Here is a 21,622-nt window from a genome sequence, read left to right on the forward strand (position 1 = left end):
TTTATTTTATTCTCAACTTTATCGACATAAATGCCTTATTTTATTCTCTTAATCTTCGTGGATCGACAAGTGAGGACCTTTCATGTATGGTTTGTGAGTACCACGGTGGTTGTCAGTGCTAAAAGTGACCCCACTCGTACTTTAGTCACTTCAACACTCAACAATGGCACCCTCTCTCTTTCTTTTTTCTTCATGAGGTACTTGGGGTTAAAGGCATTTATATCAGAGAAGTTGCGGTGCTGGAGACAGAGGAAACCCTGGAGATATGGCCAACGTTTTAGAGCTGCTGGCTGACAAATACAAGGAATTTCATGCTTCACAAGAGTTTGACAAAGAAGCGCTGATAGAAGCATTCGAGAAAACTTCCAATGGCATCCGCCAGATGCAAGAGAACACAAAAATAGGGCGTACGATCCGGAAATCGTCGGAGCATTGGCGTCCTTCAGTCCCTCTCAAAGGTCTGCAGCCCATCCGAGCAAGGGAGCTTCAAGTCGACAAGCACCACAAGGGCCGTGTTCTCTTCGGGACGCTCTGTGTTGATGCCTGCAGAATGGTGGGCATTATGACTCTTTTGGAAGACCAGTTTGGAGATGCTGTTCGCCTCTCAATATACAACACTTCAAGCAATCGATGTCCGGGCAGTCTCTATCCCAAAGGCTCCAAGGTTGCAGTCAAACAGCCGTACTTCAAGCAAGGCGCCCAGGATGGTGCGCTCATCCTGCGCGTGGATAATCCTCAAGATGTCGAGATTTTGACTTCCTTTCCAGGAAATGCAGAAACTTCTGTGAGTAAGGATTTGCTTGAGCTGCGCAACAAGGGCAACAAGTTCTTCCGGGACGAGGATTGGAACATGGCAATTTACTTCTATTCCGAATGCATAGACTTGGCCCTCTCTCACCAAAAAATTGATACCCAGGTTGCCTCTGCTTCCAACATCCAGGAGAAAGTGAACGAGGCCCTTCTGTATTCGTATTCCAACAGGGCAGAGGTGAAATTGAGATTGAAGAAGTATGGAGATGCTGTACAAGACTCTGACAAGGCGTTAGCCCTTGATCAGCACCACCTAAAATCCTTGTTTCGCAAAGGTCGGGCTTTTCATGGTCTCGGAGAATATAAGTTAGCTTGCAAATGCTTTGATAGGGCTCTGGAGCAGTCCCGTGATGCCACCGACATCCAGTTGCACTATGAAAAATCTATGCAATTCAACCGCCAGAACAAGCAAGGTGAGTTTGATCTCTCTCCCTATTTCATAAACGGTGGTGATGCACCTGAATTCAGCAATTATGTTGGCCCAGTGCTGATCAAGAAATCAGTCGGGCGCGGCAGAGGATTGTTTGCCGCGGACGATGTAGATGTTGGAGATTTCTTGCTCGCGGACAATGCCATTGCGTTCAGCCGGCACCGAGACAGAAAGATTGGAAGGAATTATTTCTGGTACAATAGACTTCACTGAAAAGCTTGGTCTTTTTATAGGGGATTTAGAGGATCAAGTCATTTCCTGTGCAGCATCGTCTCCGAGGGTTTTTCAGCAGCTACAGTTCATTGCTGATTTGGATGAAATGAAGGTACCACCCATGGATCTCTTTATGATAAATAATGGAAGCTGGGATAACTACGATCATGTCTCCAATCAGGGTTGGGAGCTAGACGAGGCTAAACTTGCCAAGATAATGTTCAACCTGGGCTGTCATGTACAGTTTATTGAACTAAAAAAGTGCATCTCAAGACAAAAATTGAAATATGGTTTGTGGACGCTTCCTTCCTTCATTAAGCATTCCTGTTTTTACAACGCCAATTGTATTGTTGTGGGAGAAGCCATGTTTGTTATAGCTGCAAGGAAAATTGAAGCTGGAGAAGAAGTAACAATCCCTTATTTCCCCAGTCCTTTTCCATTGTTAAAACGAGAATTTCTGTGCAGGAGAATCGGATTCAAGTGTGATTGTAGCGGTGTATGTTAGAAAGGTCCTTGGTTTCAGCGAAATCGTCGCCGTTGCAGGAAATCTTTGAGCTCGTTGACTCCATCGACCTCACCGCGCTGCCTGATTTTGAGAAACGGAAAATTGCCATGCGATTGGAAAAGAGCATAGATGTCCTGAGCGGTGAAGAGAAGCAGCTGATAAGAGCATCTTTTCTGGAGCTCTACATAGATATGTGTATGTTAGATTCCACTCAGTCATACGGCAGAACAACTCTGCCTTCGCCGTGGGAAGTATCAGACGCCTTCGAAGAGGCTTTTGCAGGGGATTCTCAGGGCCTTGAGCTTTTTGCAAGCTTCTCTTTTTCCACGAAGGACGATCTTCTTTATCACAAGGCATTGAAGATATGCAGAGCATACATGGGAAATCACGATGAAGGCGTTCTGAAAGCTGTAATGAACTCCATTGCAACGCGCGTGTCCGCGCCGGGTTTTACTATATTCGGCTTCATTAAGCTCGACAGCTCTCTTTCTGCTGAAAACTATGTCGGTATGTGATGCAAACCGACATCGGAGAATTATGTGGTGTTTTAGAGGTAAGCCGTAAGGGGAACTGTATTTGCTAGATTTAGAAGTGATTTTGATGAGCAAATCATATGAGAATATTTCGTTGTTTGTCAAATTAGGAGCTTGTGTTTTCTAAGCATATGTAGATTTTTAAAGGAGCTTGTGTTTCTAAGCAAATATAGATTTTTAAGGTGAGGGGTGAGGGAAGAGGAGGAGATGTTTTGTTAGTCCCTGCTTATACATAGGTAGGGAACTAATGTTTTCATTTGACCCTCACTATTAATTTGTACAATTTTTACAATTTGTATTCCAAAGTTTGAAAGGACTTTATTTTTAAATTAATTTAAGTTCACTAATTTCTGTTTCTCAATTGATTCTATCCAATTTGGGTTTTAAATCTTTTTTGTCAATCCAAAATTTTGACAAAAAAGAGCATTAATGGTGCATTAATTATATGCCTGCCAAGCATTAATGGTGTATTAAATATATGCTTGGCAAGTGTTGTCGGAGTCGGTGTAGATGACTGTGTAAAGATAGTACACTATGGACAGTCTGGATTGTCCAACAAATTCGGAGTGAAAATCAACCGTAGCGTTTACGCAACTTTGGCACCTCTTATGTTTGATCGTGGGGCCCCTTCCACTCTGCCCTGTACCAACAACGACCAATGTCTGACAGATGTGAACAAGAATACAAAACTTATCCTAGTGTAAAATAAAATATCTAATGTGACGAAAACATCTAAGAATATAATACATTTTAAAACCAAAAACACCGGCTCATGTAAGGTGCTTAGCTAAGGAAGCGTAACGATAGGAATTATTTATATTACACCATTTAATCCAATAACGATAATGATATTTCTTGTTTGAAATTGTTGTTTTTATGTGTGTTTAACTTCTATTTTTGGACTCCTTGGGGTGGGTTGTATAAATACTATCATTTGCCTCGTTTCACCGCCAAAGTTGAATAAGCTTCGAATCCACTTTCTTTTACATGGAAACTTTTATTAATTGTGGCGGTATATATCACATTTTATATAATAAATATTTGCAAATAATTAATTAAGGTGCAATAACTAAATCTATTTGGGATGAAATAAGACTGATATCAAAATTAATATATTTAGAATAAGTCAACATATAATAAAACTTTAATTTCTATTTAATAAGATTATATTAATTAAATAATAGAAAACTTATAATCTTACATTATCTAAAAAGCATGTTGACTAAATATTTTCTTCATAGTAGCTGAAACTATAATAGTATGCAATGCCTTTTGCGAGAGAATCAATTTTTCAATGTGCCATTTATACCGAGCAATCATTAAGAATTTTGAAGATGGTGTAGTAGCAATTTTCATTATAGATTTTATCTATCTATCAATATCATTTTAAAACTAATTGGTTTAATATTTTAAAAAAATGTTGAAATCAATATTTTGATATTTTGTTTACAACTATTTATTTTATTTATTAAATATTTATTATTTCATTACATATTGAAAATTTTGTCATATTTAAAATGACTTTTGATATCTATTTTCCATTATTTTGTCACGATATCATTATTATTTTACTATTAAAAATTCTATAGATAAATTAATTAAAAATGTTACTCGTTGAATCTATAAATTCAAACATTTACATATCTAAAAAATAATACAAAACTTTTTTCATTAAAAATTAATATTATAATTTTTTACACTTACTAATAAATTAATAACTAAACAAAATATACTTATACTTTAAACATTAAAATTTCAAAATTATTACTCCTCAAATATTTGAACCAATTCTTGGCTTCTCATTTATTTTACATTTGTAATATTTTACTTCTACTTCAAACTAATTGCAAATTAGTGTTTAAGAAACATTAAAATATTTTTTCACCTTGCTCTTTTGACTATAGGCAGGGACTCGTGCTCGACCAGAGCTCTTGTTGGGTATAGAGAAGACAAGGCACATTCAAGGACCTTAAATTTGTAAATATATGTTTTTGCTAGATTTCATGGACTGTGGACTCTTTTATTTTTTCCCTCTTCGACTCTACATTTTAGATTCCTTTCATTTTCTTTTATTGTTATTAAATATAAAATATTTGATATTCTCCTCACTCTAATTTTGTGGTGTTGTTTCTTTCATCTACGATTTAAAATATTTTGAATTTAATTTATTATAGATACAATCTTAGAACTTAATAATCATATGTAATATAGAAAAATTATTTAATAATTTTTTGTTTAAGTATCAAATATCTCTAAGCATAATGGAATTCTATATTATTTTATTAGTTCTTGCCAAAATTAGGAGGATATTATTGCAATCATTCAACTAGTTTAAAAAAAAAATATTGTTTCAGTACAAAATTCTTTGACAAAATTCTAAAATTTATGTTTAATTTGTATATAAATTAATATTTAAAGATCATTTTACTAGTTTTCGATTCAACAAAACAAAAACAAAAACTATTTGTTCTTTAAACAACAGTTATCATACATTTAACTACACTGGGACCACACATGAATAGAGTGTCTTTTGGTTGCTTGCATAGCACCATTTGTCACCATACATAAGCATGTACAAAAAAACCTTCTAAAATTGTTTATTTATATTATAGTTGAAAGGTGGGATGAAACTTTTAGGTATTACAAATATACTTTATATTATAGTATATATTATATGAATAATCATATATAATATATTGATTATATTCTTTAAATTAATTAATGATCACATTATATTATTTTAAAACACTGCATCCAAGAATGGTAGAAAACATTGGCCAGAGGAATGACTATGTTCAGAGTTTCACAAAAGTTAAATATTTTTAGAAGGGGGGTAAAGGAATGAATAAAACCACTTTTGGAAATAATTTTTATTAAAAAGAAGAAGAAATTGAGGCAGAGATTGAAACTTTTGTAGAAGACCATTATTCGAGGGGATCTTACACATGAAACACATGACTGGGAAAAGAATTGGAGAAAGAAATGGAAGGATGACCTCAGAAGCAAGGAAATCTACTAGAAGCAAGAATCTCATATACAATGGATGAGGGAAGGTGACAAGAACATGACCTTCTTCAACAAATTGACCTTTATACATAAAAAGGAACACCGGTAAGTCACTAAGAAATGAAAATAATAAGTTATTAGAAGATTAAAATAATAAGGTATTAACAGATAGAAATAAAATAGGTGAATGGGCTTCACAATTCTTTATGTAGTCATACACAAAGGGAGTTAGTTTGGACCCTATAACTAACTGTAATACCCCAAAATTGGCTCATTGCCATGATCACCAATTCTAGTCTATTTTGACCAATTCTAAGACCTATTTTAATAGGCAATCCTCATTCCACTACTCGCTACTTGACTTAATTGTTAGATACAGAAAACCCTAATTTGCATTCATCATACTCATTATTTAATCCCTATAGTACACACTCATATTAGCCACATTAAACCTATTTGATTTGAATTTAATTTAATCTTAAGTGTTCATACTTTATTAAATTAAATTATCTCCTAAGGCTAATGTACTAAGGAATTAAAAATATTTAATTTAATAATTATGCTCACTTTAATTAATTGAATGTGATTATTCGATTAAATGAAAAAGGCATTTATGAGGTCATATCTCACTTTATTAAATTAAATAATATCTTCAAAATCTTCTCTTCAATTCAAAAATGGAAACTCTGAATGAACTATCTCTCAAAAAGGAATTAAAATAGTTAACTTCCTTTTCATAAGGAAACTTTCCATTCTAACTGAATCTCATTTCTAAACTTGACTGTCCATCCAAATTGATCTTGACCACTGATCAATTCTTGGATTCTATTTAAGAAGCTCTCAATTCCTCATTTCAAAAAGAAGAGGGGTTGAATCAAGTTGATATCGAAGTGTTGTTAAAATTCATACTCACCTTTCTCATGTATTTCATGTATTCACATTCTTAGATAAACTTCATTTAGTTCTTAAAATGCATACATCTAATATAGTTTCTTTTATATGCTCTTAGACTAAATGCATATTTCATTCTAGATTACTTTGCATCCTCATATAGCTTAATTGCATTCTCAAATCCTTCATTCTTAGAGGGTCTGGTTGCCTATACCTCTAATCTGAGGATATTAAATGGGCAAATCCCTTTAGATAGGAGGCAATAGGTTGTCTTGCAAGACTCCTCTTGGGTGAACAATCTCATGTTCATTCCAGGATGAATCCACATACAAAGACCATGTTGAAGTGTGTGTGTTAAACAGAGGCCACATATTCACGTATACATTTCTGGCGCCCACCATGGGGTCGAGAAATCAACTTTCTGGTCTCATTCTTCTTATTTTGCATTTTTTTTTTTTTTTTTAAATATCGTGTCTTGCAAGTTTGAATTGTTGCATGTTTGGAGACACTTTGAGAACACATCCCATAATCATGAGCAAATGAGCATTTGAGAAACCTATTCCTCTTCTCCGTCTTAATCTTCTTCTATTTCTCATCTTCTTCTTCTTCCTTCTCATGTCCTAAAATTTAAAACTAAAAAAGTGATCAAAATTCTTTTTTTAATCCTTTTTATGAATTTTCATAAAAATCATAAAAAGTAGACCAAATTAATGAATTTTGGTCTGAAATTTTTACTGAAAGTTCTAGACAATAGGAAAAAATCACATGCAAAATTTCATATATATATATATTTTAATGATTTTGTCATCTGTGAATTATTTGAGCAAGTAAACCAACACGTTTTGATCTGAATTTTTTTTTGCAGGTTTGGGTTAATGGCTGGCGTGCACAGTAAAAAGTCCAATATTTTTGGATCAAAATTGAATTTTTAGTAATTCTTTAATGATTTTTCATTAAAAAATTAATTTATCTTGCAAATAATTGAATTAAAATCTAAAAATTTTACTGAGACTTTATATTGATATCAGAATACCCGAATAAAAATTTCAAAATTTTCAAATTTAAAATAGAATAATTTTTTATTTATTTATGGTTTTCCATAAAAGAATTAATTTATGAGATAAATCTCAACATTTTGATCTGAAATTTTTATTGCCAATTTGTGACACTTTCAAGAGGTTATAGTAAAAATTTAAGATTTTTCTGATTAGAAATTCATTTTAAATGTTTTTTTAAAAAGCTTTTTCATCAAAACATTAATTCATAATGCATAGCCTTGAGTTTTAATCAAACTTTTTTTATTGCAGGTATGTGGAAAGCGACAATGAAGGACATAGGAGGATTTTAAATTAAAAATGAATGAACTTGAATGATTAATCATTTTTCTTTGAATGAATGTTGCAATTAAATTTAAAATCCAAACACACTCTTGAATGCCTTCAAATCTAAAACAATCAAATTCAATCTTGAATGTCATGGATTAAAATATACTTATTTTTCATTGGAATGAATGCTATAACACACTCTTGAGTGCCTTAAAGAGAACACATTTTCATTGAAATGTATGTTAATCAACATAATCTTGAGTGCTTAAGGATCAAAGAACCATTGTGATGAAATATTTGGATTTTGATGCTTAAAATGAATACATTCAATCTTGAATGCATAAAGGAATTGAATCTTTTCTCTAGATCTATTTCTTATGTTAAAGACGGTCGATTTACTTTTGTTGACGAACTCTCAATTTATTATGTTGACGACGTTGTAAGTTGGAAAGAACCTTGCATGCTAAACATGAGTGTCTTCAAGAGTAGAATAGAAAAACTAAAGATTCATTGGGAAAGAACGAGTGTTTTTAAACCCCAAGTCCACTTACATATTCACTCCTCTCACGCCTTTGAGCGATCTTGAGTGCATAAGAAATAAATGGACTTGTTTTATTTTTTTAAGAGGCCTACTTGGGGATTTCATCACCCCTTGGGATGACCTCAACTCCTGTGTTTTGGCAGAGTACGGAGTATAAATATTGAGAGGTGAATCGAAAGACACCTCTCTTGGAAGTATAATCTTGTCACTCTTGGCTAAGCCCCACAAAACTTTATACCTTTAGGAAGTGAAGGTGGAGATTTGGGTTACCGTCTCCTCTTGGCTGTGTGGCATTATTTTGTTTCATCTATAGATTTGGACCTCACGTACCTTGTGTATATCAAGGACACCTTATAGTTGATCTTTGTATATCTTAGTTGAAAGTCTTGATAGGATTGTTGATGTGTTTGGTGTGCTTGAGTATTCAAAGTCCAAAATCTACATAGAGATTAAATTTTAGGTATGGTCTTAGTCTAAACCTATCAAACCTTTTAAGTGTGGTTGTTCACTTAAACCTAGGACATCACAATGGCTAACAGCAAATGCTTTAAATCCAATATTTCTAGTGAGGAACAAGAGATACTTATTGCAAACATGAAGCAACAAATCCAATCAATGAGCACTCAACTTCAAAGACTGAAGCAGGAAGATGACACATCATCAAACAAATTCTCCTTGCAAGATCATTTACCTTCCTATAATGTTGAGTCCAAGCCATCTCAAAACAATTTGCAAACACCCAAGAAATCTAGAAATATTTTTGAAGAAAAACCTCGGGAACCTAAACCAAAGCATTATTTCACCCCTTTGGGAAGATCTTATGAATCAACATTGGAAGAACTTCTTCAAAAGAAACTCATTGTATTACCTAAGGTCACTTTGGCGGGAGTTTCCTTTATGAGTAACTATTGTGCCTATCATAGACATAATTTACATAAAACTTCATATTGTAAGGAGCTGAAAAACAAGATCAAAGATCTCTTTAATAATGGCAAAATTCGAAAATATAAGCTCTCATCTACTATAGATTCTACTCTCAAGAAGGATCAACATCATGAAACCATGTCTAGCAATGGTTCAAATGCAACTTCTACAACATCTAAGCTTTCCAACATACCTCCACCAAACAAAGCACCTAATTCTTTTTCTATTGACTATGTGTACCCTCAAGGGTTCCCTCTAAAAGAAACCCAAGCTAATCTTGACTTGGCTACAAGCCTCTCCCATAATACTCAAACTAAAGATCCAAAACCTTCATTCATTGCTACTCCCATTATTCCCACTCCAACTAGCACTTCACTATCTCTTCAAGAGCCTATCATGCAAACTCCGCATCCTTCCTTGTCCTTAGAAGTGGATCCATGTCAAGAGGATTTTAAAAAATCTAAAGATCAAGATCTTGAGAAGCCTCGCATATCCCTCAAGATGTCATCCCTCCATCTCAAGAACCATGTAGTCCTCCATCTCCCATATCATACCCCTATACTAGGCAAGATCATGATATTCCTTTCACCATCCCTAAGGAGACTAGTAAAGACCAAGAGAAGATACTTTTCCTCTACTACCTAAGATTCCTTTTGAAGAAAGTGTTCCCTCACTCTCTTGTTCTACCTCACTACATTCACTTCAAAACTATTCTCAAGCTTTAAATACTCCAATCAAAGGTATTGCTCCTATAACAGTTACTCATAAATCTATTGATGGCTTTGGTCATATTGCTCACTCTAAAGATGTTGATATCCATACTCATGGTTCATTCACATCTTCTAAATATATCCTTGGTCCCTACCCATCTAAGCTAAAACCTTCAAGTCTTCCATCCATATTGAGACCTTATGTTCCTCTATCTCCTGCTTCCACTCTTATCTCATTACACATTCGTCCTACCCTACCTCAAGATTAACAAAGATGCACATACTTGAACTCTTCACATCCACCTTTCCATCTAAACTAGTCATATTTGCCTCAGTCATCCACAAGTCCTAAGTCCTTTGGAAGCAATATGCATGATCAACTCAAACACAAGTGCATGAATCCATCCTCGAAAGTTCACTATGTCTCCTCTAATTGACATGTGAATGTCAAGAAGGAAAATACACAAAAGAGACCGCAAAGGTCCACTATTCAAAGAGCTCAACCAAGGAAAGTGTGGATTCTTAAATTTGTTATTGAAGAAATGCATTCCAAAGCATCTAATGAAAAATCAAAAGCTACATGGATTCCCAAGTCTCTTTTGAAGGACTTGAATATTGAAAACAAATCAAAGTTGACATTCAAGCTTCCAAAGGTTTCCACTCCATCTCCTTCCCAACATATTCCTAAAAAGGTTTCAAAACCTTCTACTCCACTCCTCTCCAAAATGGCTTTGCTACATCATATATCTAAGCCTCAATCTATTTCATCCATATTTCCTCCATCATTCCACTACCCTTCAAGGTGTGTGTCAATGTTGATCTTGCCTAATATCTCATCCACCCTCATGAGATCCTCTAAATCTTATGCATGCTTGCCATCCTTGCTTGTTTTAGTCTTCCAAAACCAACAACCTTATCCTCCATCTACCTCTCATTTTCCTATCATTTCCCTTCCATTACCTTATCAACATCTTTGAGTGTACCTTGCTTTGGCCTTGGCTTATCATATCTTATCTTTCTTGTAGGCATGCTATATAACTTGAGAAAGGCTTGAATTCTTTCCAAAAACTCTAAAAATCCAAAAAAAAGAAAAAGAAAAAAGAAAAAACGAAAAAAAATGTGCCTTGGTAAAAACCTGGAAACAGGCGCCTTGGTAGCAAAAGTAAAGAAAAATAAATCCGTCCTATGGTGAAAACCACTTCTTGTGGCACCTTGGACAAGTACCATGATGAAAACCTAGTAAACAGGCATCATGCATAATTCTTCCATCCATGACATCCTATCACGATCTTGCTTATCCTTCAGATGTCCTCATTCCTGAAGTCATTCACTCATTATCTACATAAAAAAACTTTTCTGTCCTATTCAGTTAACCCTTTGGTCTTGATCAATGAAAGAAAGAAGAAAACTCAGTTCTTAGCAATCTCTTGACATGGTCATTTTCTTGGATTACTTACGCAATACCCTTCATTACACCATGAGCTTATATTGTTATATCATTTTCCCTAGCTTGGGTAATCTTGTGAAGGCTTTCCTTGAGGGTAACATTCACTGCTTCATACTCCTTGCCTATCCATCTCCATTTATCCACTAGCTTGCTACTACATATTGTCCTACACCTTGCTAGACATTGGAACAAAATCAAGGTAATCCTTCTTGAGAGCTAGTAATCTCTGACAAAGTTCTAAAAATTTGAAAATATCTAAAAATTGAAAAAGTCCTGAAAAAAATTGTTACCCTGGTGAAAACCTAGCAATAGGTGCCTTGGTAACACCAAAAAAGTGGAAAATCTCAAAAATAAAAAAATAAAAAAATAAAAAAACCAAAAAAATTGAAAAACAAGAAAAGTGCCATTGGTGAAAACCTGGAAATAGGCATCATGGTAGGAAGAAAAGAGAAATCCTGCCAAGAAGGTGAAAACCTGGTAAACAAGTGCCTCTTGTTCCCAATGCTCCATCTTGCAGCACATCTTCTAGCTATTATGTACAGTCGCTTTCATGCTTCTACTTTATTGCTTTTCTTGCTTTTTGCTCATGTATCCATGGATTGAGTCTTGTTACAACTCGAGGGCATTCCCCTTCAGTGTCACTACTTTCGAGATTCTCCTCATAGAATCTCCTTCGCGACAGTCACCAGTGGTCTTCACTACATCCGCCTACTGTTGCTAGTGTCACTATTTTTGAGATTCTCCTCATAGAATCTCCTTCACGACAGTCACAAGTCATTCTAATTGTGTTTGCCTAATATCACCAGTGTCCCTCTTTTCAAGATTCTCCTCATAGAATCTCTTTTGCAGTAGTCACCAGTTGTTTCAGTTGTGTTTGCCTACTATTGCTTGGGTCACGTCTCCAGATTCCTTTATGGAAGATCTCTCTTGCATTAGTCACCAGTTTTCCTGGCTATGTTTGTGTACTGTCGCTCAGTCCTTCTTAGGTTCTTCATCATGAAGATTCCCCTTTGACCTTAGTCACCAGTCGTTCTAAGTGTGTCTGCCTACTGTTGTCACCCTACTGAAGAGATTTCTTTCAAACATGTTCTGGACATTGCCACTTGACATCAATCCTGTAACATAGAAATGAACTCAAAATGATATACTTGTTTGGATATGCTGAGCATTTTGTTTGTTTGCTTTGTTTTGCTTTATCATATCTCCTTGAGCAACTCAATGATGTCATCTTCGACTAGATAAGTAATGACTGGGGCATGATCTTTTCTTTGCTTTCTGTCTATGGTTTAGTTCCAATAAGTTGATATATTCCTAAAAAAGGGGTGTCCACTATAAGAGCCTCCATCTCGTATTGGATGGTTGTGTGTACCTCGACTCCTTTTATATGAATACACCAATAACATTGGTTCTTCTCCTTGTTTTTTGGAGTGAACTCCTCATGCTACAATAAATACTTATACTCATCCTGCTAAGTGAACGTATGGGTCATTACGAGTATATCTAGCATACTTCTGTCTTAGGTTACGAATGCAAGGGTCATTGTGGATAGAATAAATATTGATTACTTAGCATAAGATGGATCTCCCATGTGTTTGGTGTGTTTGTCATGCAAGCAACATTCTAGTCATCCTAGCATTTATGCTTTGATGCTTATGTTAACTTGCTATATTAAAAGGGACAAATGTTTTGGTCATTTTGGCTGCTTGTGCCTCGAATGCTTACATTTAACTCTGACAAACCTATAACGTATGGTCTATTCATATTCCCATGATTGCAATGTCAGTGGGAATTGCATAACATATGAGCTTTGTTCTATGTGCAGTGATGATAAATTGTCAAGGCTCAGTAACCAGACCTAGGGTTGTATTTAACATAGTCTTGCATTACATACTTCACTTGCATAAGCACACGATTCAATTGCAACTTTGTTCCCATCCTTTGTGATGAGGAATTGTTGGCTTCTTCAAAGCATCATGTTCTTCATGACTACACAAATGATCGATTAATCAATCTCTTGGCTACTTTGGCTGCTCTGAATTCATTTTCAAAATCAAATTCGAAATCTGACACACTTAAGTTGCTCAAAAATGCATTTTAAAATTTTGGGACCGACGCGATCAAACCCTTGTGTAGTCCTAATTTTTTTGATACTTTGCGATTCTTGGAATCTTTTCTTCAAATATTATTTTTGAAAAGTCAACTCAAGGCAAATGTGGTCAAATGTGGTCAACTTTTGGTCAAACTTGGTCTTCAGGACCTCGAAATCATTGCAAATCAACTCTGAATCTTCTTCTTATTTCTTCTACATTCTGCTAAATCTTGGATTTCTTCTACTGCTTTATGTCACATTTCTGGTGTGTCATCTTTCGATTGTGCTCCCGAGGGGGCCGGATGATTACATCATTGAATACTTATTGCTCGGGGCATCTCGTTCCCATCTTATGTCCTCATCATTCGAGGCATATCACCACTAGGGGCATCTTGTTTCCCCCTTTCTGGCATCTTTGTCATCTTTTTCATCTTGTCATCATTTGATTACAGGTATCGAGACAATCTAAACCTCGACTCTTTAGGATCAATTCTCATTCTGGGGATGATTCTATGTCTCATAATTCGATTTTTTTATCTACTATTGTTCTCAGGTATCTAGACATTCTGTTTGAATTTCTTAAAGGTTAAGCTTCGTTCTGGAGATAATCTTTTAAATGCTTTCAATCTCAGGTATCTAGGTGTTCTATCTGGATCCTTAAAGATTAAGCTTCGTCTAGAGATAGTCTTTCAAATGCTTATCAATCTCAGGTATCTAGGTGTTCTATCTAGATCCTTAAAGGTTAAGCTCCGTTCTGGAGATAATCTTTTAAATGCTTTCAATCTCAGGTATCTAGGTGTTTTATCTAGATCCTTAAAGGTTAAGCTCCATTTTGGAGACAATCTTTTAAATGTTTTCAGTCTCGGGTATCTAGGTGTTCTATCTAGATCCTTAAGGGTTAAGTTCCGTTCTGGAGACAATCTTTTAAATGCTTATCAATTTTAGGTATCTAGGTATTCTACTTGGATTCCTTGGGATTAAGCTCTGTTCTAGAGATAGTCCTTAAAAGCTTATCAATTGGTCTTTGTATCATCAATTTCGGAACCAATCTCATTTCTTGATCCTCGCATCATGCTTTCTAATTTTCTTTGAATTGAATGTGTTGCTCACACATTCATTCAAAGAGGGGCAAAATGTCATACCCCAAAATTGGCTCATTGCCATGATCACCAATTCTGGTCTATTTTGACCAATTCTAATAGGCAATCCTTATTCCACTACTCGCTACTTGACTTAATTGTCAGATGTAGAAAACCCTAATTTGCATTCATCGTACTCATTATTTAATCCCTATAGTACACACTCATATTAGCCGCATTAAACCTATTTGATTTCAATTTAATTTAATCTAAAGTGTTCATACTTTATTAAATTAAATTATCTCCTAAGGCTAATGTACTAAGGAATTAAAAATATTTAATTTAATAATTATGCTCACTTTAATTAATTGAATGTGATTATTCAATTAAATGAAAAAGGCCTTTATGAGGTCATATCTCACTTTATTAAATTAAATAATATATTCAAAATCTTCTCTTTAGTTCCAAAATGGAAACTCTAAGTGACCTATCTCTTGAAAAGGAATTAAAACAGTTAACTTCCTTTTCATAAGGAAACTTTCCATTCTAACTGAATCTCATTTCTAAACTCGACCGTCCATCCAAATTGATCTTGACCACTGATCAATTCTTGGATTCTATTTAAGAAGTTCTCAATTCCTCATTTCAAAAAGAAGAGGGGTTGAATCAAGTTGATATCAAAGTGTTGTTAAAATTCACACTCACCTTGCTCATGTATTTCATGTATTCGCATTCTTAGATTAACTTCATTTAGTTCTTAAAATGCATACATCTAGTATAGTTTCTTTTATATGCTCTTAGACTAAATGCATATTTCATTCTAGATTACTTTGCATCCTCATATAGCTTAATTGTATTCTCAAATCCTTCATTCTTAGATGGTCTGGTTGCCTATACTTCTAATCTGAGGATATTAAATAGGCAAATCCCTTTAGATAAGAGGCAACAGGTCGTCTTGCAAAACTCCTCTTGGGTGAATAATTTCATGTTCATTCCAGGATGAATCCGCATACAAAGACCATGTTGAAGTGTGTGTGTTAAATAGAGGCCACATATTCACACATACACTAACTACCGTCGGGAACCTCCTTAATGACTTACATACGATTATCCAAGATGTGGACAATATGCAATTTTACACTTTTATCTCATAGGAAGAAGCAATGATGAAAATTGTTTGTGATGGATACTTACAAGGCACTAAGGTCTCATGTATTCCCCCTAGTATTCCTCCACAAATTGACCTCGAATGGGTCTCAGCCCTTTGAGTGGGACTAAAGGCCACCAATACTCCGATGGATTTCTCACTGTAAGCCCCCTTCTACATAACCGTCTTATTGACTCCATCTGTTGCATACACTTATAAGTTTTCTCATGTGCTTCAAGAAGGGCTTCTTTATCAAACTCTTGAGAAGCTTGAGACTCGTTTAATTTGTCAACCAATTGCTCTAAAATGTTTGCCATATCTCCCTAGTTTATTGTGAATTATCTCTTGCAATGAACATCCCAATGTGTGAGAGACTAAAAAGAAGGAAAGATTAAAAAAAAGAAATGACCTTAGCTTCCACGAACCAATGTGAATAGTGTCAATCACCATTAAAGTGACTGCATTATCGATTCCAGCTATATTTAACTTTGTGATAAAGAATGATGTGTAGTCGAGGAACATGATCAGGAGATAGCGGCACAATGGAAGCATGATTGATGATGGGTGGGACAGATTTAAGATTAGTGCATTCAAATTTTGAGAAGGTATGCCCACAAAGTCAAACATAATCAAATAAAGTTGTGATGGAACATCAACATCAATTTCCTTGTAGCTTAGGTATCAAGTAATTTTTTTTGGCACATAGTTTTGGACAAACCGTGGTATTTGAAGATTCATAGGTTTTTAAATAAGTGTTTTTATTAGTTCTTGTGTAGTCCCGATATATTTGTACGATAGTTTAGGTGCAAATTTTTATATTTGATTAGGAAAATAGTCAATAAAAATTATGTATTAATATTTATAATACATACATTACAGTTGATTATTAATTTTAATTTTAATTTTTTAAAAAATACACATTTTTAAAATATAATGTTGAAAGCTTTTTTATTAAAAAGCTTCTAAATGCTATTTTGGAAGTTTTGGCAAAACATTCCTACCTTGTTTGTAGATGGTTCCATTAAGTCCAATGATACTAATTTTATTAAATATAATTATATTTCTATTAATTGTAAAAGATACACTGTAGAAGATTGAAAAAAATTTATTTTGGGAAAAAGAATATGGCATTAACCCATTCTTCCAATGACTGTTTTATTGATTCATAGGTTTGGTTTGAGAAAAACTTAGTATTTTAGCTTTCTTTTGGGTTATAGACTCTATTATTTCACTCTTTTTTTGGAAAAGGTAATTATTTTTTAATCTTTTTTTCCCATGAATTTTTCTCAATCCTTGAGAGAAATGAAATGCTACTACTTATTCACTAAACCTATATGATCTTCTATGAAGGAAATATCTATTTATCCTTTTTCTAAACAATTGGGGCACAATCTATAAATGTGCATTTATTAAGCCATCTTCATCTATTGAAATTGTTTATTCCTATTACTTAGAGAATGTTGTATGTTGGTATGTAAGTAATTAAAGATAACACTTACACCAAAGACAATAAATAGTTTGGGTGATACAATTTTTTGGTAGTTTTTACCTACTATTTATTTAAATATTTTTTTTATTGATTTGTGGTTTAGAAAAACTATACTACCTTTTGGAGTCATACTAACTTGCATTTGACTAAAGCCATTTTAGTATTTTAAGTGTCTACCTTTCATTCAATTCCACTTATAACATATTTACTTGATGGTGACATTGAACTCATTGCATTCAATTACCATCAAGTTTTGAAGGATATAATGCCCCAAAAATAGCATGTGGTAATTATGGTTTTAAGCCTCGATCTTGTGTAGATTTTATTTGTATTATCAACACTTAGGCTTATATTAATTTGTTGGTTCAATCTAATATTTTTAAATGCAATGTTATAGCTATTATTCCACCAAACAAAAAACATTACCCCATAGATCACATATATCCATTTCTAAAAAAACACTTTCTTGTAATGTTTACAACAACCACATAATTCACTAAAAGAATGTAGTGGGATCTGGTGTTGGAAGCCCCCCCCCCCCCCCCCCCCCCTCCCACCCCCCCCAAACAAAAAACCCTAGGTAGATTTGATATGAAATGGGCATTGACTTGGAATGTTGGCTCAATAGTGGCACAATTCGACAATTCAAAAGCCATGGCTAGAAAGAAGACTGTGTGCCACCCTCCCCCTAAATCCTGGATCAAGCTAAATTTCAATGGCTCGACCATGAAGGGCAGCATCGCGGCGGGAGGTGTCCTTCACAACAGTATGGGAAATATGGTGGTCGCTTGTACTGGAAATTGTGGAGGTAGCTCAAACAATGTAGCAAAAGCCTTGGTGCTTCTATGGAGACTAAGGATTGTAAGAGCTCATGGATTCAATAAGCTTGCCATTGAGGGGGACTCAATGTTAATTATTAAAGCTAATAAGGGAGAGAGCTAGAGCAAGTAGTTGATTAAAGTTATAATGGATGAAATCTGAAGATTGATGGAAGAATACCATGAGATCCATGTGGCTCACATATATCGTGAAGGGAATGGCATGGTGGATGAGCTAGCCAATGGCTCACATATATCATGAAGGGAATGGTGTGGTGGATGAGCAGGCCAAATTTGGCCATAGTGTCATATGTTTAGTGGAATGGGAGGATGTTAGATTGTTGCCATCATTGACTCAAGTTATGATGGAAAGGGAGCGTACTTGCAATAAAACCATATGAATCGTCGCAATAGGTGGTAGGAATTCATTTATCCATGTGGGTGCAAGGACATGGATTTTTAAAAAGGAATCGTTTGGCAAGATTGTATGATGATCCGCATTAACGATTCGATTATCGTGAGTCTTAAGTATTGCCAAAAAAGGAAGCACAGGGTGGATTTGCTGAGATGCAAAAAATTATTAGTTAATGATCAAAAAGACAAGTTGTTAAATCCCCACACCAACTACAGCTGGTGACAGTCATTTACAAATGGAAAAGGACTATTAACATGTGCCGTTGAGAGTGGAAAATCTTGTAGACTTATGATGGTTATGCAGTGCCTTTGAACATTTTAATCTTTGAGGCTTTTCATTTTATATTCAGTAACTACCAAACCTGCAACAAGGCTATGTCAAAAAACTTTGAAAAGTTGGTGGTTGATCTGGGTGACGACATGGGTACTAGCGACCACATTGAACCGGTGGGTGTGGAGGATTACATCCATAACAACAAAGCAGTGATGGTTTACTTGCAAGAGGGTAGCCTCTTACCAATGATGAAGCATGATGAGAATGGCTTTATGCAGTTCTTCCATTCTTGGAAGGACATGAAGGTGGCTGTCAATGGGATGGGATTTAAAATTTTGGAGAAAAACCATTGTGAGGGTTGAAGAGTTTACCATGGAAGGAAAGAACTAGCAAAGGCAGGCCAAGGTTAATGAGGAAACCAGTCTGTAGAAATTTTTCAAATTCAAGGAGGAGCCGGTGTGAATGCACGGTGGGTTTTCAAGGAAAGTCTTTCCTAAACCTTGGGATTTTATCTGCTATGCGATTATGAGGTATATCACCCTTGATGATTGCTTCTAGGTACTCTATTATTACCACTTCCCCATTCTTAATCACTTCAAAAACTTGGACCACATTTCCTTCTCATTTCTTTTGTTGCATTTGTTGGAAGATTGCATTTATAAGGCTAGTAGGAAACATGAGGAGGGTAAAACCTTCTACCTCATCCATCAGGGGCTCATGAACAAACTATATACCCAACATCTCACCCAAAACACACCGCTCCTAGTTAACCCTTTGGCCTCTGTCACCCCTCAGGTCTCTTTGGACCCTGACCCTGGCCTTAGCCACAAGAAAATAAAGAAAACCCTAGTTCCTAAGGTTATGACAAGAAAATAAAGAAAATAAAGAATGATTATGATCATAAAATTTTCTATGATAACAAGAAATTAATATTAATTATCAATTATAGTAATATAGCTACTATGATTGACATAATACATATTCTACATTTACAACAATGGATACAAAATTATGTTAAATATGGGCTACAATATAGTACCAATTTGATGTCTATAAACTTATGGATATTGATGTTATGATTTTATAAATTTTTAAAATATATTAATGTTGAAGACACAAGTTTGAAAAAAAAAATGATGATGCTAAATGGATCACTAATGAATATCATCAAAATTTATCCAAATTTTTGAAAGAAGCCTTGATATTGTCTACTACCCATGTAGTTACATTCACTCCATTGATTTTAATCAATTTTATACAACAAAAGATATTTTCAATAAGGTTCAAGTAATTTTGAATGTAGTGTAGCCTTTGATAGTTTTAACTAATGACTCAAAATATTTAAAGATAATTATCTACCATATTTAGTAGTTATAAAATTGGACTCATTAAAATTGTGATTTGTGTATTTAATATAATTTTATAACATTTATTTATTTATTCTTTATTAACCATAAGAAATAACATGGAGAGACATCTTGTGGATATAATTTCATGTGACAAAAAATCCCATAACAACTAGGGAGGATGCTCTAGATTGTATAAGGATGTCTATTGGATAAATAGATGAATTGAATAAGGAGCATTTATTTTATGAGTGTGATATACAAACTTATTGTAAGAGGTTTTTATTTTTAATTTCATCTACATATTTGGGACTTTTATTTGTAAGGAGTTTGTTTCATTTTTTCCCCTTAAAATTTCTATTATAGATAAAAATGTAATGGATAAAAATTTCCTCAAGAGAATGCTTGAAATTTTTATTTACATAAACGTGAGATGTAAGATCTACAAAAATGTTTGTTATTATTATTATCTTATATAGATTTTGAGGGTATACTATTTTTTTTTCATTGGATATAATTATATATACTTTAGCTTTAAAACAAATAAAAGATATTTTTTTACTAATTTAAACTATCCACTTGAATGAAAATCATCCTATTTGAGAAAATTTATTAGGATAATATTATAAAAGTTGATAACAAAATGTAGTAAGGTCAAATTGATTAGAGCTTTCACTACAAAGAGGTCAATACTTGCATCAATAGGACATATGGTAGAGATTAATAGATAATATAAAATTATCTTCATTTTTCACTAAAGTTGAACATTAGGTCAAAATTATAACTTCAAGTTAGTGAGAATATATATAGATACAAGTGTGAGTGAAAGGACACTAATGATGAGTATAACTAATGGATACATGACAATTAATGTGAATATGAGTAAATGGGTATTAATAGGAATCTAGCAATGAAACAAGCTTATGATAAGTGTATGTGACATACTAATAAAAAATAAAATTCATCAGCTAATATTAATTATTTATTATGTGGTGTGATTAATTATTATTCTTTAATAAGCTTGAGTAGAGTTGAAGCCAAGACTTCCCAAGTAAGAGGCTCGCAATTTACTGTTGTGTTGAAGGCTCTTGCCTCAATTATAAATATTTTATTTTGACATAAAATGAGATATTTACTTTGCCTAACTCATTCTATAATTTTAGACCTTCTTGAAATTATATTCATATACATCTGTAATTTTCTTTGTAGAAAGTGCGCTACAAATTCATAGTATTTTCCTTAATACCAATTGAATTGTGCTAATATTTTAAAATAACTCATGAGAATGTTAGAATAGGAGATTCTAACGATGTTTATGAGTGATAACAATCTATGATGTTGAGAGAAAAAATTATTCTTAATTCATCTTCATGTTCTTTTTCATAATAGACTTACTATTATTGATTTTGACAAAGAAATTGATAGTATCTTTTTGAAACATTAGAACCAAACCTACTCACCTATTACAAAAAATAAAAGAGGGATAGAATGATAGTCTAATATTCCATTTAGATGACTAAAAATTAGATTACATTTGAGATGACTAAAAGAAATATTTTGATAGAGATTGAAAAGAACAAAATAACATCTTTTGAAAATAATAGATCTTCAAAACCGTAGTTTCCCAAAAT

General features: G+C 34.0%; 1 protein-coding gene across 1 annotated transcript; it reads left to right on the forward strand.

The window, feature by feature from the left end:
* The first annotated feature begins 233 nt into the window (after nucleotides 1-233).
* Nucleotides 234-2,852, forward strand: LOC149562449 (methyltransferase FGSG_00040-like). Its single transcript, XM_089825945.1, has 2 exons — nucleotides 234-1,743; nucleotides 1,919-2,852. Exon 1 carries the CDS (start codon nucleotides 266-268, stop codon nucleotides 1,451-1,453), a length of 1,188 nt encoding a protein of 395 aa, XP_089682071.1. The 5' UTR covers nucleotides 234-265; the 3' UTR covers nucleotides 1,454-1,743; nucleotides 1,919-2,852.
* The last annotated feature ends 18,770 nt before the right edge of the window (nucleotides 2,853-21,622 follow it).

Source organism: Cupressus sempervirens, chromosome 4 (genome assembly GCF_028749045.1).
Source record: "Cupressus sempervirens isolate cs-2001-9-10 chromosome 4, ASM2874904v1, whole genome shotgun sequence".
Classification (NCBI taxonomy): domain Eukaryota; kingdom Viridiplantae; phylum Streptophyta; class Pinopsida; order Cupressales; family Cupressaceae; genus Cupressus; species Cupressus sempervirens.

Coding starts and splice junctions, on each gene's coding strand:
- LOC149562449 (XM_089825945.1), top strand. CDS start 266: ATGGCCAACGTTTTAGAGCTGCTGGCTGACAAATACAAGGAATTTCAT.